The following is a 27,304-nucleotide window of genomic DNA, read 5'->3' as shown; positions in this document are numbered from 1 at the left end:
AATCATGTCTTTAGACATTTTTTAAATGATCATATAGTCTTTAAATGGTAACAGCAGGTTAAATTATAAGCCTCGATACAGACTTAAAGCCATAGTTCTGAATGACACATTACCTTATCTTTAAATTCCGCATTGAAAGAAAACTGGTTCTCTGGTTTTCCATCAGGAACCTTGTACCTTCTAAACCAGTCCACAGTAGCTTCCAGATAACCAGGTTTCAGCCGCTTGACATCATTAATACCTTAGAAGAGAATAAGCAGATTGCAAGGTGCATACGTAATTATTTATGTGATAAAATATCAAGTACATCTTTACTTTGAAAGAACTATGGGATGGTTATGAAAAAAGTTCAAGATCATATTACAGCTAACCACCTTGTTGAGAAGGGAACACATAGACACATTAAAAGGAAATAAACTAGTGTCTTAGAATACCTCTGACACTAAGTGGTAAGAGAACAATCAGTACAATGGTAACTTCTATTAGATAAGAAAAAGGAGAAATGATTGGAGCTACATAATGAAAAAACAGTTTTGCAAACGTTTGGGTAACTTCTGTGAGACGGACAGATGACAATAAAAAGGACGGGTCAAGGCTCTATTAACAGAGCCTCAATTCACCACAATTACATACTAAAGACAAGAAAAATGGATGACACGGATAACCACTGATGCATTACATATTAAATGTGACTAGACTATTCTAACTATAGTGCAGTGTTGGCATTCTATATCATAATGCTTTTGTTCTGGCCAACAGCAAAGTGTTTAAAAAAACTTTTAAAAGTTTCTGTACATCCTTCAACTTTAAATGATCAAGCTGCCCCTCAATGCAAGCAAACAGAAGATACAAGTGCTAAAAATATCAATTAGAAAAAGTGTTTTTGGAAGGAGGAATACATTTAACAACAAAAGCTTATTGGTATTTGTATAAAATAACTTTAAGTCCAATTTATATCACACACAGTTAAACAATTATCATGCATTTTGTTTCATAGTACCACTAAAAGTATGAAAAGTTTACAAAGTGAACTGGGAACTGTTTAAACACTGATCAATTTCAAGGAACTTATAATAATTCACATAAAATGTGTCACCTAATACAGAACTAATCTGAAAATACAAAAATCCCAAGTATGGGGTATTTCCCAAAAAATTTTCTGACCAATTCTCCTATTCTTCAGGCACCACACCAATGAGTGTCCAACAATTCAATTTAATAATGACACTACTGGAATTAACGTCTGATCCCACAAATTAAAGGGCTCAGTCCCATGGAACAGACATTCAGAAGTGGGTCAAAGTAATATTGGTCATAATGCCAATTTTCTATAAATGCTCTAAAAAAATTTATTTGGGATATTTAAAAAATATTTCTTGTGTAGAAGGTGAAAGTGAAAGTTTATCCTCCTTTCAGATGGTGCTTTTTATTTCACAAACCCTGTTCACCTCCGGTCTCTCATTTGATTTCTCCACAAAATGGTATTTACAGATAATTATGAACGTTACCAAGTTAATATATGGCTAATAAGTCAAAGAACCCACATCTCAGCACCTGGTCCAATGCTCTTTCCAATAAGAAGAAAAATCTTTCTTACTAATCTTAGCAAGACAAATCTTAACAAGATAAAAAACCTTTCTTGGCACTACCTGGTAATGACAGAATAATAGTGCTGTGAGATCTCCTAGCTTACACAATTGTGATTGAGAAATGTCAAATATCCACAACAGGAAAATTTATAGAGACAAAAAGCATATTAGTGGTAGTCAGGGCCTGGGAGAAGGAAAAAATAGGAAGTGATTGCATAAAGGTACAAAGTTTCCTTCTGGAGTGATGAAAATGTTTTGGAACTAGATAATGGTGAGGGTTGCACAACAATGTGAATATACTAAATGCCACCTAATTGTATACTTCAAAATAGTTAAAATAGTAAGTTTTGTGTAATGTTAGTTATACTGCCAAAAAAGGAGAATGAAGTACTGAACATGTTACAATATAGATGAACCCTGAAAACATTATGCTAAGTGAAAGAAGCCAGACATATCATCATATGAACTCATTTATGTGAAATGTTCAGAATAGGAAAATCCATAGAGATAAGACAATAGGTAAGTGCCTGCCAGGGACTGAGGGAAGTGGAAATAGGGTGTGACTGCTAATGGATATGGGGTTTCCTGCTGGAGTGGAGAAATGTCCTGGAATTAACAGTGTTGAAGGAAAAGAGAGAGCAAGGGATTGAAGGCCTATTTGAAGAAATAATGACTGAAAACTCCCCTAACCTGGTGAAGGAAAAAGACACACACGTCCAGGAAGCAAAAAAAGTCCTAAACAAGATGAACCCAAAGAAGCCCACACCAACACACATCACAAATAAAATGCCAAAAGTTAAAGACAAAGAGAAAAGCAGTTAGTAACCTACAAGGGAGCTCCCATAAGACTGTCAGCTTATTACTCAACAGAAACTTTTCAGGCCAGAGGAACTGGCATGAAATATTCAAAGGGATGAAAGCAAGAACCCATAATCAAGATTACTCTACCCAGCAAAAGCTATCATTTGGAAATGAAGGACAGATAAAGAGCTTCTCAGACAAGCAAAAGCTAAAGGAGTTCATCACCTCTGAACCAGTATTACAAGAAATGTTAAAGGGCTAATAAAGAGAAGAAGAAAGAAGGAGAAGGAGGGGGGAAGAAGGAGGAAAAGGAAGAAGGAAGAAAAATATGACTAATAAAATGGCAATAACTACATATCTATCAACAATTACTTTAAATGCAAATGGATTAAATACTCTAATCAGCCGAAACTGGTTTGGCTCAGTGGATAGGGCGTCGATCTGCGGACTGAAAGGTCCCAGGTTCGATTCCGGTCAAGGGCATGTACATTGGTTGCGGGCATATCCCCAGTAGGGGGTGCGCAGGAGGCAGCTGGTCGATGTTTCTCTCTCATCGATGTTTCTGGCTCTCTGTCCCTCTCCCTTCCTCTCTGTAAAAAAATCAATAAAATATATTTTAAAAAAATAATAAATAAATAAATAAATAAATACTCTAATCAAAAGACACACAATAGCTGAATGGATAGCAAAACAAGACCCTTACATATACTGTCTACAAGAGACTCATTTCAGATAGAATGACAAAGACTGAAAGTAAAGAGATGGAAAAATATATTTTGGAAACAAACAAAAACTGGGATAGCAATACTTATACCAGACAAAATTGACTTTAAAAGAAAGGCTATATAAGAGACAAAGAAGGAACCAGTAATTCCACTTCTGGGTATGTATCCAAAGAAATACAAAACACTAATTCAAAAAGACATATGCACCCATATGTTTATTGCAGCAATAAATGAAAGGATAAAGAAGTAGTGTAGATATACAATGGACTATGACTCAGACATAAAGAAGAATGAATTCTTGCCATCGGCAACATGAATGGACCTAGAGAGCATTGTGCTAAGGGAAATAAATCAGAGAAAGACAAATGCCATATAATTTCACGTATATGTAGAATCTAAAAAACAAAATAAACAAACAAGCAAAATAGAAACTCATAAATACAGAAAACATTTTGATGGTTGCCTGGTGGGAAGGGGTTAAGTGAATGGAAGAAAAAGGTACAGGGATTAAGAAGTACAAATTGGTAGTTACAAATAGTAATGGGGATGTAAGAAGTACAGTACAGCCCTAGCTGCTGTGACTCAGTGGATAGAGTGTCGGCCTGCAGACTTAAGGGTCCTGGGTTCAATTCCAGTCAAGGGCACATGCTCAGGTTGCTGGCTCAATCCCCAGTAGGGGGTGTGCTGGAGGCAGCTGATCAATGATTCTCTCTCATCATTGATGTTTCTCTCTCTCTCCCTTCCTCTCTGAAATCAATAAAAATATATTTTTAAAAATACAGTACAGTCAATAATATTTTAATAATTATGTATGGTGTCAGATGGGTACTAGTTTTACTGGGGTGATCACTCTGTAAGTTATATAAATGTCTAATCACCTGAAACTATAATATTGTACATCAACTGTAATAGAAATAAAAAAAAAATTTTTTTTAAAAAGAAATCCTTAGGGACTCTTCCATGCTGTCCATAAACCTTTCTGTGATGATATAAACATTTAAAAAAATGATGACTTGTGATGATATAAACATTTAAAAAAATGATGACTTCTAATGGTATGTAAATTACATTTCAATGAAAACAAAATTTTAAAAATAAATAAATAGACCTACTGAGGGAAAGTATATGAGGAAGGAAAGGAGAAAATAGTAAACACAAACTATCAGATTTTTGTCTTTCCTGGAATGAAGGAGAAAGTTTACTCAGTTAATTATAGAAGTTCCGCATTAGAAATAACAATGCTTTGTCAAATGTTTTGCTTCTCCTCCATTCTTTAAGAATTTGAAGGCATGAGCTTACAATTCTGTCGTTAGAGGTTAAGTGGTGCATCAGATGTAAGCACAAATACTTCAGACTCTTTAAACTTTCTTACCATTATAATTGGCTGCATCAGGATCATCCACATTGATGGCAATCACTTTCCAGTCAGTTTCCCCTTCGTCAATCATAGCCAATATGCCCAGAACTTTCACCTTGATTATTTCACCTCTTGCACAGACCTGAGAGTCAATAACCACAGTCAGGACAATACCACAGAATGAAACTTTGGAAGAAAAACAAGGATAGAGAGTTGGCCTGCGGACTGAAGGGTCCCGGGTTTGATTCCGGTCAAGGGCATACGCCCGGGTTGCAGGCTCAATCCCCAGTAGGGGGCGCGCAGGAGGCAGTCGATCAATGATTCCTTCTCATCATTGATGTTTCTATCTCTCTCTCCTTCTCCCTTCCTCTCTGAAATCAATAAAAAAAAATGTATTTAAAAAAAATGTATACACACTTTAACAGCTGATATTTTCACTCATTTTTAGTAATAATAAACACTGACTTTATAATCATTCAAAGTGTGTATAATTTTGGGGGATACCCTGTATGTATAGCCATATATACTTATATGTACATTTTTTTCTAAGCTAGGTTTAAATATACAAATTATAATTATACAAATTAAAATATACAAATGCTTTAAATGAAATCTTCTAATCATCTCAAGTGACATCATTATTCATAATATTGTTTAAAGTATGAACTTTATATATTTCATTAATATCATCTTAGCACTAAAGAAAAACATTTCAGATTACATTACCTTGCTTCCAATGTCACAGACATCAATTGGGTCATTGTCGCCACAACAACCAGTGTGTTCGTCATTGCGTCCAGGGTCTTCCCAAGTCTAGGGGGGGAAAATGCTCAGAGCATATCGTTCCTATACATGCTACTGACAGAATGGATCATGTTGACATTAAAACATCACATGAGTCTTTCTGCAAAAATATTAATCTTCAGCTATTTTTCTCATTTAGAAAAACTTTTATTCACATTTAAGAATCTTAACTACACATAATAATTTTAATTAAATGCCAGGGTTCCTATTATGCATAGAATGCTAAACTACATTTAAGCTTTAAAACAGGCAATGATCACCCAGTCAGTGTGGCTCAGTGGCTGAGTGTCAACCCAGGAACCAAGAGGTCACCAGTCAATTTCTGTTAGGGCACATGCCCAGGTTAGGGGCTCGATCCCCAGTAGGGGACATGCAAGAAGCAGTCGATTGATATTGATGTTTCTCTCTCATCGATATTTCTATCTCTACCTTTCTCCCTTCCTCTCTCTCTAAAAATCAATTAAAAATATATTTTTTAAAAATAATAAAACAGGCAGTGATCCTATTTAAAACAAACGAAAATCAACCACCTGCCCTGGTTGGGTGGCTCAGTTGGTTAGAGCATTGTCCTGCACACCAAAAGGTTATGGGTTCAATTCCCGGACAGGGTCAGGGCACATATCTAGGTTGCTGTTTCAATTCCCAGCCCGGGCATGAACAGGAGGCAATCAATCAATGTTTCTCTGTCTCTCTCTTTCCCTTCCTCTCTCTAAAATAATCAATTAAAAACAAACAAACATATCCTCAGGTGAGGGTTGAAGAGAAAAAAACACACACCTAATAACTGAGACAAAAACAAACACAGATACAGGCCCAAATATTTACTTTAAAAATATCTGAAAAGAAAACTGCTTTGAGGAACTCTTGGTACTTAGTATCGTCTACTAACTAGATTTTCTTTAAAATAAATTTCCAAAGCAGAAGTAGGTAGGCAGTAATACTAAAACAGAAACTGTGTTCTGATGGTAAAAGTGCCATCACTGACAGGAGCTAAGATTAAAAAGTTTAATCAGAATTTTCTGAACTTTTAAATTACTGGCTTTCTTTCCTGCTAAATTGCAAGAGAGAGTCCTTACACAGAATCCCATAAAAAGAACAGATGACCTATGTTTACCGAAAAATCAGGTTTAAAACGTAGCTGCTGTTTTGGTTTTCTCTCCTGATCCAGAATACTTTCTTGGATTTGTTTGTCTACTCAGCTGGAGTAAAGTAAAAAAGGTAAAAATGAAGGGTGATAGAGAACACCGGATCCAGCAAAGCCAAATCCAGCCTACAGAAGAATAAGAATTTCAGCAATGTTTTCCCAGAGGGAAGGTATTTCAAGGCTAAATATTAAATAAGTTGAAGTACAAGGCAAAATGATATAATTAAGGCAAGCTAGATGTGTTTGACCTATGTTTGGTTAAGTTATAGATAGTTTCACAATAGGTTCCACTTAATAGACTTAATGGTTAATAAAAACAAACTATTTATCAAAAGGGAAAAAATAAATTGAATATTCTGTGTAAAAATCGTAAGTGCCACAGCATTAGCCTAACCAAACTAGAATTTAATCTGTTGATTACTCATAATAGACATGATTTTAGTGATTCTTCACTCAAATGTTACATAAGGACCTACTACATAACACTGACATTGCACTGGGGATAAATTTGTAAACAATGCAGATATCTCTCGTCTTCAAAGGGTTGACTGTTCAGGAAAATACTATTCTTGCTTTACCCCAGAGAGCTTGGCTTAAAGAGGGAATCAGGACTCTAAACATAAAGGTCAGCAGCTATGTGAACTAAGTGCTTTATTCCTCACAATAGCCATATGAGCTAAGTACTATTAATATCTCAGGGGGAGATATTCATGTCTCAGGGAGGAAGAAATAGAGACAAATTAGGTAACTTGGGGAGTGGCAGCCTTGGATTTGAATCTAGTCTTTTTGGTGCCAAAAATCAGTGCTTTTATCACCATTAGCCTACACTCTCTCTCTTAATATAGATTTGCACTCATTCTGTAAAGAAAGAATTTATATAATTTATAACTAGTCCATATAGAAAGATAAATATTTCAAAAAAGAACAAACTTTCAAATATGAAATTAAACATTATAAATATTTACCTTTTAGTTTATCTTGAAAAGTTATTGAAGGAAGTATTAAAATTAATTACCCCTTATGTTTTTAAAATCTATTATAGCAAAAACTTTCTGAAGATGTTTAAATATTTTTTTACTAACAGCAGTAAGTTAATTTTTTTGTTAGCTAAAATGTACATTTCTAACAATTGCACAGAGACGTACCTGAGGGATGGCACCATAGTTCCAGATATATCCTTTATAAGGGAACACATTTGCAACATAACGGAGTTTCCCTTTTTTCACATCTTGTTTAATTGGGTTTAAAGGGTCCTTTGTAGCAATCTGAAATAAAAATTTCCTAATCATTGCATATTTGGATGTGAAATACTATTCAAATAAGGATTTGAGGAAATTATGGGATGCACGCCCACTAGTTCCACTGTAATGACATATTTTATCTGTAACATTTTTATAATTTGAAATAAAAGTTTCTCCATAGTCAGCCTTTAAGTGGAAAACATTTGGGGTATACAGGAACTATCAAGAAGGGGAAAAGAACATTTAGTAATTCCAGAAAAGAAAATTAAACTTACCTGTAATAAATCCTAACATTTGAGAAATAAAAGATTTTTATTAAAAGGGCAAAATAAATATTACCAAATTCAGCTTTCCTTCAGAGCATTTAAAATTATTGAAGCATTTGAGTATCTATTACATGCTAAGTGTGGTTACATTTAAAAAGCTTAATTAAGTGACATGAAACACATAATAAATATCCTTAACAAAAAGCCAAATATCTTATGTGTCATCAGAAGGAAATTAACAAAATGCAACAGAAATTCCAATAAGATCATTTGTGGCTGGGTGGACCACGGAAAGCCTGCTGACTCCGTGAAGTCAATAATGGACTTAGAAAGAACAAGACAGAGGAGAAAAGGTAACCCCAGGCTTTGGGAACTCCAGGAGCGAAGATGTCTGTAGGAAGGAAAGTCTGTAGCATATTTGTAAATTGTAAATAGATGAGTTTAGTTGGAACACAGAGGAATGATTGGCAGGCAATGGGAAATACAACTGGAAAATAGATTGGGACTAGAAAGAGGTAACCTTGGGCTTTAGCTGTTTAACCCTTGAGCAAATCAGTAGGGCTAGATCAAAACTAATTTCCTACATCTGACTATCAAAGGCAAACATACCTCCATTTTTGCATTAGACCAGCGTGGTACTTCAACTACCATGTTGAACACATCCTGAAAAACAGAAGGTCAGATGGTCACAGGAGCTAATTTATTCTCTTCAATAAGTAGGCCCTGGTTCCTACAAAGGGAAACTGTTCATTGTATCTGATCTTTGAAGTCAATGGACTGTCAATAAAAAGCATCAAAAAATAAGACAGACTGATGAAGAGACAAAGCAAAGTGTTATTTTTGCAAGATATTATTCTTGCAAAATACTATTCTGCTAAACTATTATAAAATCAAGGTGGTGGGTGTATGGTTGTCCACTGTATAATTTTTCAAACTTTATTGGATGTTGTATATTTTTCATAATAAAATAGTTGGGGTGTGTGTGGAAAGAATGTTTCTATAAAGAAGGAAAGTAGTTTCTAAACATAACAGAACTTGTATCACTGAAGAAATACATCTTCAAAGCAATCATCTCCAATGCCTAGTCATTTCCATTGTGACTCTGAAATTACTCAAAATGTTTTTGGATCACCTATTCCAGAGGTAATTTGTAAGACAAACCCCAGACCAGTTTAATTACTTTGTCCTTATTTAGTTTTAGCCTCAAACAAAATTAATCAGCTCAATTACCCACATTATTCTCCCAACTTGGCTGTTTTTAAAAATCAGCACTCCTCAAAAGGACACTGAAATAAAATAATATGTTCCAAAATAATTTTTACCAATAGCATTTCTAATTGTAATTAGTTTCCAGCCTTAATATTGATTACTTTAAAATGAATGATACATTTAAAAAATTCCCAAGTGTTTATTATTTAGAAACACAATGAAAGAAAATCAGTCATCTTATTTTGCACACCTAAGTCAAATACCAACTTGACATAGGATCTCTAATTAAAACTGAGCTTTGAGGAGTCAGAAAATTACTTTTACCAAGGGACAAAACTTTAAATTCAGATTTCAGTTGATAGCCTCAATAAAAAGCACACATGAAGCCAAGTAGTCAATTACTCTATTATAAAATGTATTTTTAAAGTTGATTTAAAATAAAAATCATTTAGTCACACAATTTCTTAGAATTACATCTTTGCTATTTTGCATAAAAAAACAGGGACTTAGAGAATTATACACCTGAAGCCCATATAATTAACCAATGTCACCCCAATAAATTAAATTAAAAACATACAAACAAAAAACAGGGACTGATGAGCTATAAGAGAATAAATCAAAGGTTTCAAGCCAATAATTACCTTGCTGCTACTTTTAACCAAGCAGAAAAGCTACACAGATTTATATCCAAGAGTGTAAATCTTAGTCAAACCAGGGGAGATAAAAACATTCCTTGCGTTTTGTTCTAAACATCCTGATGCCTACTTGCTAACAACATAAAAACCACAGAGAATGGAGATAGGTAGTTTTCAAGATCTATCTAGTACCACTACTCTGGTATTTTAAAATGTAGGATCTGTAAATCTATGATCCTAGAACAAAGGGCTTTTAAAGTTTTCACTGCAATAGCCTAAAGGCTCACAAGATGGAGCTGTTACTCTGAGATGAGAAAACCTAGGAGATCGGTTGTTAATTTTTTTTTTTTTTTTTTTAAAGAAAATATACAGAATGAATATATTGCCTCGAGAAAACAAAGTAGCAAATAGAGCTGAAATCACTAATTCAAAGTTTGGAAACTACATCAAACACTTCAATGGAATTAAATGATAAATATGTATAGATTTCAAAACCACATTACCTAATATTACAAACCTGCGTAACTAATAGAAACAAAAACAAACAAACAAACAAAACCACATTAGCTAGGCTAAAAATAGCGAGGAGTATCCTGCAAGGAGCCACATACCCACTTGATTCATTTTTTAACAAACATTTACTGAGCACCTCCATTAAGTGACATTTTTCTAGGCACTGAAAACTACCAGTGAACAGAGTACGTTTTTAACTCCCTAAGAGTTGGATCTCCGAACCAGGTCCTTCTGGCTCATAGGCTTCAAGCTAGAGCTTGGGGTCCACAAACCGAGATGAGAGACTAGCCTGTAAAATGAATGTTTAGCACATGTTCAAGCGTATGTAGATGCTGTAGTGGTTACCGTATTTTTTTTTTTAAAAGCAAAGCAATGAATGTGTAGTTTTTATTACCATAAGGAAAAGTGTTCAACCAGTTATTCCATTGCTAGAAAAACATTCACTGTTAAAACATGCATTCTCATTGGAACTCTTGTGCACTGTTGGTAGGAAAGTAAAATGGCACAGCCTCTGGTGGAAAACAGAGCGGCGGTACCTAAAAAAATTAAAAATAGAACTGCTATATTGTGCACTGTGGACAGAGCTGACTCCGTCTTGAAGCTAACCTGACATGTCGACTTCTGTCCCCCAAACCCCATTTGGGAATGTACACAAAAACTCTGTAGTGAGCCACCCGTAACCTTATCTGTCTCTTAACCAGCTCTGACACCAAGGCATCTGGGCACCTGGAGGTCCCCCTTCCCTTACAGTGAACACACATTTCTTTCTTTTTTTGGCACATGTAGTGATATTTCCTTTTTTTTAAGTCTTTTTTTTTATTAATTGTTTAAAGTATTACACATATCTCCTTTTTACCCCCCATTGACTTTCGCCAGCCTCCCCTACCCCCCGTCGTATGCCCTCATCCCACCCCCCCAGTGTCTTGTGTCCATTGGTTGTGTTTATATGCATGTATACAAGTCCTTTGGTTGATCTCTTTCCCCCCTCCCAGCCTTCCCGCTGTAATTCGACCATCTGTTCGATGCTTTACTGCCTCTGTATCTATCTTTTTGTTCATCAGGTTATAGTGTTCTTTATTTTCCATAAATGAGTGAGATTATGTGGTATTTTTCTTTCATTGCCTGGCTTATTTCACTTAGCATAATGCTCTCCAGTTCCATCCATGCTGCTGCAAATGGTAAAAATTCCTTCTTTTTTATAGCAGCGTAGTATTCCATTGCGTAGATATACCATAGTTTTCTAATCCACTCATCTGCTGATGGGCATTTAGGCTGTTTCCAAATCTTAGCAATGGTGAATTGAAACATACATTTCTTTCCCAGCACCTAGACTCAGTGCTTCTACACTAATAAAAGAGAAATATGCAAATTGACCATCACTTCACGATGCCCACAGCCAATCAGGAATAAGTATGCAAATTAACCCGATAAAGATGGTGGTGGCTCCCCCCCGCCACAGCTGCTCGGGGCCTCTGGGCAACATGCATGCAGGCGCAGAGTGGCCAGGCAGGGCGGGACGCCTGCTATGAAGGGGAGGGCGGGGGGTGGAGGGAGCTACAGGAGCGGCGCTCCAGCTGGAGGGAAGACTGAAGGCTCCAGCCAGAGCGAAGATGGAAGGCAGCAGCCAGAGCGAAGGCCTGGTTCCCAGGTGCCAGAGGAAAACCGGTGCCAGCAGCCAGGGGAAGGAAGGCCTATTGCATGAATCTTCGTGCAATGGGCCTCTAGTTTAACTATAAAACACAGACTCTGGGGGATGAAGGTGCTGTGGATATCTAAGTCACTTCGCCACCTCCCAAGATGCATCTCGTATCATAGGTGCCTTAATAAATGTAATGACAGGGTTGTCAGCCTCATGCTCTAGTCTCTCAGCCCTGGGAAATTTTAAGTAACAAGTGGTGAGCCAGGCAGGAGATCTAAGAAATGGGCCTTTAGGAAAAAAGCATCCATGGGGAAACCCCAGTTGATCAACTACTTCCATGTGGAGAAGGGTGGCCCATATACTAGATTCCTGTGGACTGCCATGTGAGTACAAGGACACCCCCAAAACACTGGCTATTCTTATGCCTTTGTTTGAAGAAGTACACATTACCCACTGTGGCCAGGAAAGAAAGTACATGGCCACAGCTTTGGGCTGGCGCCTCTTAGGGGTGGTTCAGATAGCCACAGACACCCAGCTAGAGGCAGGAGCCAGGGTTAGAAAATTAGAACTGAAACTAGAAAAAGATATCTACAACTTTGCTAGCATGAGGACTGGCTGATAGAGGCGGTGGGGAGTTAAGATCCTTTTAATAGATCCTACTTCTTTTATGCTAGCCATGAAGTCTGTTTGCATGTTTGTATGTTCATGTGTCTATATATGTTTGTAGATGTGTAGCATTTTCTACCTCCAGATGGTATTATTTGCTTAAAAAAACCCAAAACTACGTGATTGGTTTAAAAAACAAGCACTTATAAGGGTGGGCTATTCTAAAATTCTCAAAAATACAAGAACTAACAGAAATGTTTTTCAAGTTCATGTGATCTAAGATTAATCTTTAGTAGAGCTAAAAAATAAACTTGGATCTGTTAATAAATACTTATGCTTTGTTGAAGAAGCATATGTTTCAAAAAATTATGAAATGTATTTGCCAGTGAAAACCCATGTTTCTATGTCTGGCCTGCGTGGCTCAGTGGTTGAGCATCGATCTATGAACCAGGAGGTGATGGTTCGATTCCCGGTCAGGGCACATGGGTACACAGTGTTGTAGGCTCAATCACCAGTGGAGGGCATGCAGGAGGCAGCCGATCAATGATTTTCTCTCATCATTGATGTTTCTCTCTCTCACTGTCCTTTCTTCTCTGAAATAAATATATATATTAAAAAACCGATGTTTCTAGGTTATGAAAGAAAAATAATGTTTTCAGTAATAAAAAGTATAAGATATAAATATGTATTTTTAAGAGGAGAAAAAAGTAATTTTGTCCTAAAGTGAGGCTGGTTGTTTCAAAATCAGAAAGAAGAAAAACAACAAAATCTATTGTAAAAAAAAAGTTGTTGAAGGTTTATGAAAAGGTTATCTTGAGAATGGAAATTTTGTGTGGTCAAGCTGAATAAGACTGGAATAAATTTAATTAAGTACATAAATTTAAATATAAAAAATAAGCTGATGCAAAATTTAAGTCTTTTTCTTGATTTGGAAATGGCTTTGGGGATGTTCCTAAGGACCCCTGGAGTACCTTAAAAGATTTGCTTTTTCTCTTTTAACAAAGAAATATTAAACTAATTGCGCTTATTTGGTTTTTTAAAATTACATGGGAAACATTGTCAAATAAGTAACATTGAGCCTTCTTTATGTTGTATTTGTATATATCATAGATGTTCCTGAAATCCCTGGAAATCTGAGATGTCCTGGCATAAGATGTCTGTCATCGAAACTGTGTACCAGTACAACGGACAAAAATCAATACCAAAGGGCACTAAGATAAGCCACTTATCATGGTCTTTTGCTACCATGCTCACATTACAAACACACACTCCTTTCCCAGCACCTAGACCCAGTGCTTTCAGCTATAAAACAGAGTCTGGGGCAGGAGGGAAAGGAGTGAAGGATACCCATATCATCTTGCCGCCACCCAAGATGCACCTTGTACGTGAGTTCTCTTAAACTCTTAATGTAATGATGGAGTTGTCAGCTTCTTTTCTGGTTTCTTGGTTCCAGGAAATTTTATGTAACATATATGATCTAGCAATTATAGTTTTGGGTATATGCCCAAAAGAACTGAAAATAGGTCTTGAAGAGATATTTGTACACCTATGTTCACAGCAGCACTATTCGCAATAGCTAAAACATGAAAGCAACCCAAGTATCCCTGGAAAAGCAAAATGCGGTATATTATTCAGCCTTAAAGGGAAGGAAATGCTGACACATGCTACATGAATGAACCTTGAGGACATTATGCAAAATGAAGTAAGACAGACAGAATGAAATAAGATTCCACTTACATGAAATAATTCAAGAGACAGGGGCTGGACAGGGAGAATGGGAAGTTATTGTTTAATGGGTATAGTGTTTCAGTTTTACCAGAGCTCTGGAGATGAAGGGTAGTGGTGGTTGCACAACAATATATATATTTTTAAATATATTTTTTATTGCTTTCAGAAAAGAAAAAAGGAGAGATAAACATCGATGATGAGAGAGAATCATTGATTGACTGCCTCCTGCAAGCCCCTCACTGGGGATGAAGCCCGCCACCTGGGCATGTACTCTGACCAGGAATTGAACCGTGACCTCCTGGTTCATAGATGGACACTCAACCACTGAGCAACACTGGCCAGGCTGCACAACAATATGAATGAACTTAATACCACTGAGCTGTATACTTTAAGAGGTTAAAATGACAAATTTTATTTTTTATGTACTTTTTTAAGTTAAAAATTGGGGGGAAATTATGGATTCTAATATTTCCAATGTTTATGTACTTAAAAATACCAAGACAAGTTTTTAGAAAATTTAATATCACCCAGAAATCTATGCTTTTTTTCTTTAATTCTAACTGGTTTCAACTATTACTTAGCTCATTATGAATTTATGGTTTTAGTATCCCCATTGTTAGAGGACTTCTCTCAGAACTCTGTTCTCCACTTTTATGCTTTGAATTTTAAATCCCTGCTCTGGTATCTAAGCTCTCAGATGCTTTATAGTTACAGGGAAAGGGAGACAGAGGTTAATAATAATATCCTTAGTGGGGGGATTTTGACCAGCCTATAGGAGGCTGGGAAAAGGCGAACTATAGCATTAGCTCTGACTTCCCAAAGTTAGAAATATAGCAATCATTTCATCAATAAGACAAGAATGTTAACGTTAAAAATGTCCAGATTCTAAGGAGATCAGAAACTTAACAAGTCTAAATTATACCAATCCAATAATAAAAGTGATTTAAGATAATTTTTTTAATGGATAGAAGAAATGTAACCTTTATCTTTTTCCCCGGCTTTATTGAGGTATAACTGACAAAGTTATCACCTCACATATTTTTCTTTTCTTTTTTGTTTTTTGGAGGGAGAGATTATTTAAGTTCTATTCTCTCAGCAAATTTCAATTATACAATACAGTATTATCAACTATAGTCACCATGTTTTACATTAATCTTATAGCTCAAAGTATGTACCCTTTACCCTCTCCTTATCTCCCCCATCCCCATCTACTGATAACCATCATTCTTTCTACGACTTTGACTTTTTTTCATATATAAGTGATGCCATGGCAGTATTTGTCTTTCTGATTTATTCCACTTAGCATAATGCCTCCAAGGTTCAGCCATGTTGTCAACTTTATATATATATATTAGAGGCCCAGTGCACAAATTCATGCACGGGTGAGGTCCGGGCGACCCGCCTCAATGGGGGCCCATTGGGCCCGGCCAGCGGGGAGGAGGGGCCATGGGAGGGTGGCCAGCTGGCCCCGCCCCCCCCGCCCCGGGGGAGGGGCTGCAAGCAGTTGGCTGGCTGGCCCAGCCCTCGATTGGGGTGTTGGGGGCTGATTGGGGGTAGAGCTGGCCAGAGAAAGGGGCCATGGGCAGTTGGCTGGCCGGCCCAGCCCTCGATTGGGGTGTTGGGAGCTGATTGGGGACCAGGCTGGCAAGGAGGGGCCCCCGATCGGAGCCCAGATCAGACAGGTTGGCTGCCACAGTGCACATCATAGCCACTGGTCAGTCCGGTTGTTTTGGTCATTCTGGTCACTGGGCTTTTATATATATAGATACACACACACACACACACACACACACACACACATATATATACATATACATATAAATATATACATATAAATATATAAATAACATTTTTCTTATCTATTCATCCATCAAAGGATACAGGTTGTTTCCACATCTTGGATATTGTGAACAATGCTGCAATGCACATAGGAATGCAGATTTCCTTTGGATTATACCCAAAAGTGGATTGCTGGATCATATGGTATATAACCAGCAAGAAACCTATACCTTGATTAGGCTGATAACTTCATCGATTCAACAGGAATATTACAGTAGCATGGTGATCCTAGGTCTCATCTACAAACTGGTTAGTTTTCTTGTGGATCAAGTCAGTAGTCTGATAAGTCATTTACTAATGAATAGACTATGGCTATTATTGGTAATGTAGTTAGTATGTATAGACAAGAAACATGCTCTTAATTACATTCTACCTCTGAATCTTAGCAGTAAAGTTAAGTGTATCTTTATTGAGAGACTTATGAATGCCTCATGACATATGATCTGTTTCCATCACTGAACCTGAAGCCTAGGGAACATGACATGCTGTACTGAAAAATTACACACATGGCTCAAATTAGCATTTTCTATTTGACCCATCATGGGTTTCTCTAGATAACTTCAGCCATTAAGTAAATATCAGATTTAGGAAGAAATTAAAAAAAAAAAAATCACAATTCTACCACCCTTTCTTTTATTTTTGTTTTGCAATAAAATTTGGGAAACAGTGGTGGTAGGATTTTCTTCTAAATTTATCTTATTAATTTTATTATAAATTTATAAATTTATTATATCTTATAAACTTATTAGATATACAGCAAGAGGCTAATAAAAAACAAAGTCATCTTGCCTTTTTAAAAAACTCCTAAGAGTAGTTTTGGGCATAAAATCCCTACCAGAAGAGCTTGTGTAGTTGATAAGGAAATGCTCTACTCCTATAAAGGTGCTAAAAAGTTCAGCACATTTCATCACTTCCAATAATACTTTATCTTATTAAAAATGCTCACCCAGTGAAAACGGCTCTTAACCCTTAGTTTTAAATTTTGGCTTGAAAGTCGGTTTTGTGATTATAGGATATACTCTAAATTGCTAAAAGTAAATGGGTTCCGCCTTGTGTACTGTCAGTGGGATTGTAAATTGGAAAAGTGTGGAAGACAGTATGGAGGGTCCTTAAAAACACTAAAATAGAACTACCATACAACCCAGCAATCCCACTGATGGGTAAATATAAAGGAAATAAAATCAGGATCTCCAAGGGATATTTGCACTCCCCTGTTAATAGTAACATTATTCACAATAGCCAAGACATAGAAACAACCTAAGTGTCTGTAAACACTTGAATGGATATATACACAATGGACTATTATGCAGCCTAAAAAGAGGAATTCCTACAATTTATAACAATATGAATGAACCTGGAGGACATTATGCTCAGTGAAATAAGCCAGATACAGAAAGACAAATAAGGTATAAGCTCATTTATATGCAGAATCTAAAAATGTTGTACTTGCCCTGGCCAGTGTTTTTCAATGGTTAGAGCATCAGACTGCACACCGAAGGGTCTTGAGTTCGATTCCTCCCCACTCCCAGTCGGGGTGCATGCAGGAGGCAACCAATCAATGTGTCTCTCTCACATTGATGTTTCTCTCTCTCCTCCTCCCTTCCATTCTCTGAAAATAAATGGAAAAATGTCCTTTGGTAAGGATTAACAAAATAAATAAATAAGACAAGTCGGGGAAAACTTACTCACACTACTTGTATGTAAAAAAAAAAAGTTAACTTTAAGCCCTAGCTGGTTTGGATAGAGCGTTAGCCTGTGGACTAAAGGGTCCCAGGTTCGATTCCGGTCAAGGGCACATACCTGGGTTGCGGACTTGATCCCAAGTAGGGGACAGGCAGGAGGCAGCTAATCAATGATTCTCTCTCATCATTGATGTTTCTATCTCTCTTTCCCTCTCCCTTCCTCTCTGAAATCAATAAAGACATATTTTTTAAAAGAATGTTAACCTTTAACATTAAAATGTTTGGCAAAACCTAAAGCAATTAAATTGAATTAAAAAAATACAATGACCAACATTCACACTGTGTGCCCCATATTCATTAGAATTATAACTCTGCAAAGGGGAACATGATTTATACCAACCAAACATTTATTCAACCAACTAGAGGCCTAGTGCATGAATTCATGCACCGGTGGGGTCCCTCGCCCTGGCCTGTGGGATTGGGCCAAAACTTGCTCTCGACATCCCCCAAGGGGTCCTGGATTTCGAGAGGGTGCAGGCCAGGCCGAGATACCCCATCAGTGCATGATTGGAGCCAGGGAGAGACTTGGGAGGTTGGCCAGCTGGGGAGGTACCACGGGAAGGCTCCAGGGTGTGTCTGGCCTGACTCGCTCAGTCCCAATCAGCTAGACCTCAGCAGCAAGCTAACTTCCCAGTCAGAGCATCTGCCCACTGGTAGTCAGTGCACGTCATAGCGAGCAGTTGAGTGGCCTTAGCATATCATTAGCATATTACACTTTGCTTGGTTGAATGGACAACAGATGATGTGACACTTAGCATGTTAGGCTTTTATTATATAGGATTATATAGGATTGTGTTGAGAGTCTAGGGAAGATAGTTACTCCATTAAAATTTAAAAACCAATACCTTTCAGTAATACTCATTTGTTTCCCAATTACACGGATTTTCTACTTAAAGCAGTTCCAATAAACTCTTATATTTGGTTATACCTACTGCCATGTGTACCTATAGAAAGTAAACAAACTTAATTGATGTCAAAACTAAGAATAAGCTCTTGTTTTGTCCCCTCAGATGAACTTTAAAATGACTAAATTTTAAAAACAGATGTTTCAACCATAATTACTTTATTTTATTTTCTTTATAAAAATCAAGCAAAGAGTCTGCATTTTCAGTTGTCAAACTTTTCTATGATTTTCAACAACTGAGAATTCTGACCCTAGAAAATTACAATTTACTATAAATATGCATTTTCTGAGAAAAAAATGCATATTTATAGCAAAATGCAATTTCAGAGAATTCACAGAACCTCAGAAAGCCACCAATGGGCATTCCTGGGCCTCAGGGCCATCAAGGACCCTGGACTACAAAACTTTATAGCCTTCCCAAAGGAAGAAAACTCTTACTTATTTCCTTTGCATTCTAAGCTAAAACAAAAAAATTTTTTAATTAAGCAAGGTTTTCTTTCCTGCATTATCAAAGAGATGTTCACTGTAGAAAATGCAGAAAATACAGAAAGGCACTAAGTAAAATCCACCCACATACATGCCTCATGGGAAGTAGTATAGCTCAGTGGTTAAGACCATGGGTTATGAGCCTGAATGTCTGGCTATTGCCTATGAGTTCTAGCTGGTGATCCCAGATAATAGGTTAATAAAAGAACCTAGCTCAGAGAATGACATGATGGTTAAATGGAATAATCCACATAAAGGGTTTAGTCTAGAGCCTAAGGTATGGAAAGCATTCAATAAATATTAACAATATTATTTGACTTTTGAAATAAAAATCTTTAATAAGACTTCAACAGCAAGTCAGTGTAGAATGTAACATAAAATTCCACCAACACCAACAGTGCTCAGAGGTAAAGTAACTTGCTCAACATCACAAAACCAGTCAGTGATAAAACCAGGACTGAAATCAAGATTTGCTATCCATAAAATAGAGTTCTCAAAGTCTTCAGACATAACCAATCATTGTGGTCAACATATTTTTATTGGTTTGGTTATTGTGTTTTGAGACTTGCTTTAAGAACAATATATGCATATTTAATCACCACAAATTAGTTTTTTTATAAAGTTGGTAAATCACAGAAATTATGGTTAGAATAGCTGTTTTCAATTTTTAGTCATCTTTAAAGCTCATCTGAGTGGGAAATAGGAGCTTATTCTTAGTTATGACATGTCAATTAAGTTTAATTATGATAATTTTCATCTATGTTTTGAATTCTAACTTTGGTTTGGAAAATGCAAAACCAAAAGATAAACAAAAACAACCCAGAAAACCCAATCATTCTACATAAATAACAAGCTGAAAAAGACAGTGTTTATATTATTAATTCTGTGATATTTTTACAACTTCAATTTATGGAACAGAAATAGAAAATTTAAAAGAAGGCAAAAATTTTGGGTACAGTGAGATAGTATCTTTAAAAAGAATAACACACACTGCAAAAAATAGTTATATTTCTCAAGCATCAACCTATTTAATTAGAAGCCTGACTTTTTTTTAAGAGAGAAAAGAAACATAGTTCCATATTTACATATGCTCCCCACAGTCACTGAAAAACAAACACAAGCCTATATTGTTAGAACTAGTATTTAACATCAAAGTTTAAGATGGAATAGAAAAATATCAAACTTCTAAAACTAAACATCAAATCATATTTGAATACTTTCATATTCAGATAAAGTTTTAATTTAGCCAATGTTTCACACTGTTTATGCTCTCTTTTGTATTTTAAAATTTTTGGTATCTTAGAAATTTTAAGCCAGAAGACACTCTGAACTACAGGTGCTTTTATATTTGATTTTCAAATAGACCCAAGAGCAAAGGACACTTACAAAAAACAACAACAAAAGTCCAGTGAGTCCTTGCCCTTGCCTTCTTCCACGCAATGGGATTTGGAAATAATCCAAGCAGGGAGTCTGAGTTATAAGGATTCCCAGGACTGGCTGGATTGATGACCTAATGGCATGTATCCCAAATCAAATGCTCTCCACACGGAAAGGTCCTGACTTGGAGTAAGATAATCCTTTGGGCATTTTCCTTAGTAGAACTGACTGCGTTATGTTAAAGGTACCGTCTCTCATTATCATCTGCCTAATGGATGAACATGTTAGGAATAAGGCCTATGGCCACCCACATACAAAAATATATGTAAATTTAATTACATTGGAATTTTTGTTGTTGTTGTTAATCCTCATCCAAGAATATTTTTTCCATTGATTTTTAGAGAGAGTGGGAGGGAGGGGGAGACAGAGAAACATCAATGTGAGAGAGACACATCAACTGGTTGCCTCTGGCAAGCACCCGGGGGGCCAGAATCCAGCCTGCAACCGAGTTACATGCCCTTGACCAGAATCAAACCTGTGACCCTTCAGTCCTCAGGCCGATTAGGGCTGATGTATTTTTAAAATCACACTCTTCTGTAACCAATGGAGTCAATCTGTTATTTTACTTAGGCTACAATCCAAAATAATTTATGTGTACCACACCCTTACTCGTTTTGTACACAGTGAATTTCCTTAAAAACTAAACAAAAGAACGCTTTCCTGTTTCTCAGGCAGGAATCTGAAGTGCTGAAGCTCACTGAGAGATGGACCACTAGCGAAATAGAGTTGTTGCAAGAGCTTGTGCTTTTGAGCCACCTTTGGGTGGTACAAGAGCAAAGTATTTTTTTAAAATATGTTCTTATTGATTTAGAGAGAAAGGAAAAGAGAGGGAGAAACATGGATCAGCTGCCTCATGCATGCCCCCTTCTGGGGATCAAGCCTGCAACCTGAGCGTGTGCCCTGACCAGGAATTGAACCGGCGACCTCTCGGTGAATGGGAGGACGCTCAACCAACTGAGTCACACCAACCAGGGCTAAAAGTCTTCATTTAAGTAATCCCAGATTTCAGATATAACCAATCCATATGAGACTTCAAGGAGTCACAGAATGACCTGAGTGAAGATGTTTTACATGACACCAATCTAGTCTTCAGTTTCCCATTTTGAAGAAACTTGAAGCAGTAAGATTAGATACCACAATTGCTATGATCATTCTAGTCCTTGGCTAGAATATGGTCAAGGCACTTATTGCTATGGTCTGAATGTTTGTGTCCCCCAAAATTCATGTTGAAGTCCAAAATTCATATGTTGAATGTATGTGTTCCCCCAGAATTCACACCTCAAAGATGATGGCATATTCGGTGGGACCTTTGGGAAGTGGTCAAGACATGCTGAGGGTAGACCCTCATGACCGGGATTAGTGCTTTATAAAGCGGCTCTGTAGAGCGCCCTCGGCTCCTCTGCCACAGGAGGTACTCTGAGATGTCTGCAACCAGGAGAGGGCCCTCATCTGACCAAGCGGGCACCCTGATCTCAGACTTGCAGCCCCCAGAACTGTGAGCAATACATGTCTGCTGCTTATAAGCCACCCATTCTATGTATTTTGTTACAGCAGCCCAAATGGACTAAGACAGGAACATTGTTTTAAAAAAACACAACATAGCCTGGCTAGTGTGGCTCGGTAGTTGAGCGTCGATCTATGAACCAGGAGGTCATGGTTTGATTCTCAGTGGGGGTGTGCAGGAGGCAGCCAATCAGTGATTCTCTCTCATCATTGATGTTTCTATCTCTTTCTCCCTCTCCCTTCCTCTCTCAAATAAATAAAAATAAATAAAAATAAAAAACACAACACAGCTATATGTCAAGAAAATGTTTTCCTTCCTTAGTACATCTGTATGCCAAGGTACCATCAATAAACTTAGGGTAATCACTTTTTTACCTCTTCATTACTCAAAATCGTATAAGATGTTATTGCAAAGTACTTTGCTATACATACTAATTATACAAAAAATATTCAAATGATGCCTATTGAAGAGGAAGGAAGGATCCTGCAGTCCACATCAACTCCCAGGAAATCAGATGTAACAAAGTAGAGTCTCTGAGTAAATACACTCTAAGAATCCCTCAGGAGAACACATGCCAATTAGAGGTCCCTCCTGTAACATCACTGGCCTGGGGCTGTTTGTTCCACGGCCTCCAGTTGGAGCCCCAGCTCAGGTAGGCTCCTTGGAAGCAACACACAGGTTGGATTTTCTGCCAATGTCCAAGTGTCAATACCAACCTGCCGCTAACTTCCTGGTAGTAGTAAAATGAATTCGTCTGTTTCTCTCTGATAAACAAGCACAGACAAATACTGAGACAGCGCACCCAAGGATAAAATTTCATCTTTACTAGTATTCTAGATGTGCGCTGGAATATGATGTTCACATGTTTATGTACAGACATCCAGCTAAAGAAGATCAATAACCTACGTAGCGTTTACAACTCCAAAAGATTTGCACTCACTGTGAATCAAGCTTCCTGATTAAATGAAAATAAAAAATGTTTTAAAGATAGAGAAAAGAATCAAACATTTGTTTTTGTGTCAGTTCCTAAATTCAGTACAAACTTCTACTAGGAAGAAGGCTAAAAAAGCTGTGTTTTCTTCTTTTTAAATGACTATTTAAATCTGTACAAATAATGCATGATCTTTATAAAAAGGTTAGGAAATATAAAAAGGCAAAATGAAAGTAAAAATGAAAAGAGTCACTAGCAATTAAGTTTACCTCCCAAGGATCATGAATATTTTGGAATATGTAGTTGTAGGCTTTTTTTTCCTAGGGAAGTAAAGATTCTTACCATTTTGTGGTAAGCCTACCAATCTGTGCTAAAGTTAGATCTCTTTGGCTCACTGTATATACAGGAACAGGCACCTCTTTTTAGAATTCTGTGGACTTACCTTTATTAACACTATTTGCATATCTTAACTCTACCAGTCCATTAAAAGTACTGAATTTTTCTGAATAATCTAGTTTATTTTTTATTATTTAGTAAATATTCCACAGTCCAAAATTTGGGCTGTCTACTTAACTTTAAAACCACGAATGGAGCACTAAGATTTTAGTTCCAAATACACATACAAAAAAGACCAATGTGATTTTTTTGTTAATTGAGGCAGCTTTAAAACATTGGCTTCTATTTCTCTACTCCTTCCCCAAGTTATAGTTGCTTCTTTAACTGAATAATCTGTATTTAAGACTGACTTCTTATTTAGTCAATGCCCCTTAACTCACAGCACAATGAGGCATTTTAAGAACTTATCCTATATAATAAAAGCCTAATATGCAAATTGTCCCCTCAACCAGGAGTTCCACTGGGAGTTCGACCAGGGGGTGGGGCCGGCCAGCCAACCGCCCTCGGCTCCTTCCCCGGGCCAGCCCTGCCCTGGCCGCCTGTGGCAGCAGTGGTGGTGGTGGTGGTGGCAGTAGTGGGGGGATGGGGGGGAGCGGGGAGGAGGCCCCAGCCTGCAGCCAGCAGCCACTAAGGACCCTAGTTAAGATATAAGAAAATCCATATGTGGAACTATCTGACCTCAGTAGAGAATAGGCTCAAAAGATAAGAACATCTTACCTTATCTGCATAAATTGGAATATCATGAAATGGAGATATATATTGTCCCTTTTCATTTTCTGCAAAATAAATTAGAAAATGTTATTACTTTTTTGGTTAATTATATTTTCAGATATATGAAGTACACTTTTAAAGAAACTTAATTTTTAAGAGCAGTTTTAGATTTACAATAAAATTGAGAAGGTACAGAGATTTCCCATATACCCCCTGCTCCCACACATGCATAGCCTCCCCTACTGTCAACACCACTCACCAGAATGGTAGAGTACACATTTTTCACCAAGATTTTATTCCCACAAAAAAACTCCACCTTTCCTGACTCTCCTCCAAGACTGGGTTAAGTTTTCATCCTCTGCATTCCTCAGGCATCTAAGAGGTACTAACCTCTATAATAAGGACAGGAACTGCCTTATACTTGGGCTCAAAGAGAAGGGAGGGGATTAGTTTGCTGATTTATAAACCATGATGCCTTAAATAATGTTCCAGGAAGACAGAGCCAGCTGAGATTATGATTTTTCTTTAGGATAATCAAGTTGCAACAACACTTTCACAGGTAATTTCTATATTCTGGAGATCAAACTACCATATCCAAAAAGTAATTTAAAAACTTCCCTATTTTTCTCCAGGAAACTTCAGAGTCAGTCCACATGGCATCCCTTCAGGTTTAGAAACAGTGACCACTCCCAATCCCATAGTCACCTGTGACTGCTGTCTGACACACTCTCAGTTTTAAAGAGATTGGCAAATGTAACATTACAGAAGATTAAAAAAAATCCTATTGAGGAAGGAGTCTAAGAAATCTATGATTTTAAAAAAACACACTTAAAATTATATAATGATATAATTATTGGTATTCTTAAGTTCCAGAGAGTTCCATCTGGTGAAAAGTTACTTTAGCCAGTGCCAAAGTCAAGGAGCGGCTTTGGTCTTCCAGAATGGCTATCAAATATTTGCTACTAATACACAACCTAAAAACTGTGTTTGTTCTGCAAATATAGCTTGACTATCACCCATACCATCCCCAGTCCTTCAAAACCAGTCACCCCTCTAAAACCCTCCTAATTGAGGAATTCCTGTGCCAACAGTTACTCCGGAAAAATAGTTCAGTGACGAGCCGAAAGTTCCTGCACGGCCCTTGCTGCTTTTTCCAACATTTAACACAGTGTCGGGTCGCAGCCGTCCTGAATTTTACACGGTAGTCTAATATTCACCTGGATGTGGACACTTGAGAGTTCACCTACCTTTTCCTCCCACCCCGGGCGGCTTTTCGATAGGAGCTTTGTTCTTTCTTTCCGTATTCCCATTTGTTCCCTTTAAACCCACTCTTCCCTGCCCTTCACACACTGGAGAACTCACAGAAATCAGTGCACCTGCCCATTCCCTTCCAAATTAAACTGTAAAGAAGTTAAAACAGAAATGCCTCTGGGGACACATTTTTGAACGCCTCCAATCACCTGGGGCGGTGGGGGCGGTGGTAGAGAGTCAGGATAAAGCCGAGGCAGCTCTCCTGCACCTACAAGGCAAAGGGCGGTGCGCCCCGGAGCGCGGTCTCCGCCGGCCTGCAGCCTCCTCCGCTCCGCGCGGGCTCGGGGCAGGTGCCCCTCAGACGCCCAGTCCCTGCACAAGGGTCACAACTGGGCACTTTCGAACTCCGCTGGCCAGACTGACGTCACCTGTCTGACTGGAAGGGAACGGCTTTCTGTTTCACAGGCCGGTTCCCAGCATCGGTGCTAGGGGAAAACACGCGGCAGAGAGGCAGGAGCGCGGCCAGCAAACCCCCCTCGAGGGGTGGGTCTGGGCCTCAGTCTCCCCGCTGGTAGGACAAGGGGCGGCACTTAACCCGCTTAGGGCCCAAAGTCAGGGCTATGGTGAAGGAATGGAGGTCCTAGGGAATCTCCCCCGCCCCCCCCACCCCCCAGACCCTCCTTCTTTTCTTCCAAATTGAACAATCCTCTTAAAGGGATTAGTTTACCTCCAGGCACCTTTCTAGGGTGACTCAGAGGTTTCCTTTTTCCATCACACACTGCCGAACACCTGCAAAGCTAGCCTGGCCCAGGTTCGGGTCCAACCGAGCCCATGCCATCCCGCCCGCGGGCCGGAGACCTGTGAAATGGGCCGACTGGGTCGGCCCAGGCCCCACGGACCGGCCGGAGGAGCCCATCCCGCGCCCGGGACGAGGGGCTGAGCGCGGGCCGCAGGCGCCCAGGCGGGACGCGAGGCGAGGCGAGGCCCGGGAATGAATGGACGGGCGGGGAGAGAGGGACCGCGGGGCCGCCGGACTCACTGAAGAAGACTCGGTACTCGAGGGAGAAGGGCGCGGCGCGCTCCTCGCTGCTGAAGCCGCTCATGATGCCGGAGACCAGCCGCCGCCGCAGCCACAGAGCAAAGCCACCCGCACGCGGCGCCGACTGACAAGGGGAGCCCTCCGCGCCTGCGCACAGCCGGGACTGGCCCGGGGAGCGGCGCCGGGAGCCGCCTTTAACGCGGCTCGCGCTCGCGGGTCTCCTCCACCCCCGCCCGGCCCACCTCGCGCGCAGGCGCACTCCGCCCGGCCTGCGCGTCCTTGAGTCCCAGCCCCGCCCCTCGGGCTCCACCTCCACACACCCGCCCCCTGGCTCCCGGGCTGGGCCACGTGGCTGGCGGCCGGTTGGGGCTCAAGTCTTTGGCCTGCGGACTCTGGGGCACTGACAGAGGAGAGGAAAAGCTCAAGTTCTCGGTTTGGACCAGCTAGGAGCTGGCCATGGACCTCTTCCCAACCACATCCACTGGGAATTCACCTTTGATTCTCACACACCCTTCCTTACAGAGTAATTCCTTATCTCAGAAGTCATAAGTCACCCACCCGCTTTACCCGACTGGCCCTGCCCCTGGCCGGTCGTAATGGTGTGCATTTGCATTTTCCTAATCCATAAGCAAAGCTGAGGCATATTACCGACTACCTGTATCGGCTGGCACCAGCTAAGTATCAGCTCCTCCACTTTGTAAGTGTATGACAGCAGGCAAATTGCTGTTAACCTCTCTGACTCAGTGTCTCATCAGAGATAGTCCTAATAACTATTTCATGGGTGGTTGTTGGGATGATTAACTGAGT

The 27,304-nt window shown here is 38.8% G+C and overlaps 1 protein-coding gene across 4 annotated transcripts in view; it reads right to left on the bottom strand.

Annotated features, from left to right (window-relative positions):
- Positions 1 to 26,709, bottom strand: part of PPA1 (inorganic pyrophosphatase 1) — a 32,680-nt gene extending 5,971 nt beyond the window's left edge. Inside the window, exons 1-8 of one of the 4 annotated variants that reach the window (XM_054729090.1) lie at positions 25,668 to 25,765; positions 24,214 to 24,272; positions 22,886 to 22,933; positions 8,537 to 8,590; positions 7,566 to 7,685; positions 5,199 to 5,285; positions 4,488 to 4,614; positions 114 to 241 (exon numbers count right to left, since the gene is read on the bottom strand). In XM_054729090.1, coding sequence (XP_054585065.1) covers positions 114 to 241; positions 4,488 to 4,614; positions 5,199 to 5,285; positions 7,566 to 7,685; positions 8,537 to 8,578 — 504 coding nt within the window. In that variant the 5' untranslated portion in view covers positions 8,579 to 8,590; positions 22,886 to 22,933; positions 24,214 to 24,272; positions 25,668 to 25,765. Of the gene's footprint in view, positions 1 to 113; positions 242 to 4,487; positions 4,615 to 5,198; positions 5,286 to 7,565; positions 7,686 to 8,536; positions 8,591 to 22,885; positions 22,934 to 24,213; positions 24,273 to 25,667; positions 25,766 to 26,497 lie in introns of those variants that run through there. The other 3 variants (XM_008145424.3, XM_054729089.1, XM_054729088.1) reach the window with 3 other exon arrangements.
- Positions 26,710 to 27,304: the final 595 nt, after the last annotated feature.

This window comes from Eptesicus fuscus, chromosome 17, assembly GCF_027574615.1.
Source record: "Eptesicus fuscus isolate TK198812 chromosome 17, DD_ASM_mEF_20220401, whole genome shotgun sequence".
Lineage (NCBI taxonomy): Eukaryota > Metazoa > Chordata > Mammalia > Chiroptera > Vespertilionidae > Eptesicus > Eptesicus fuscus.
This window is presented reverse-complemented; position numbering and strand designations above follow the sequence as displayed.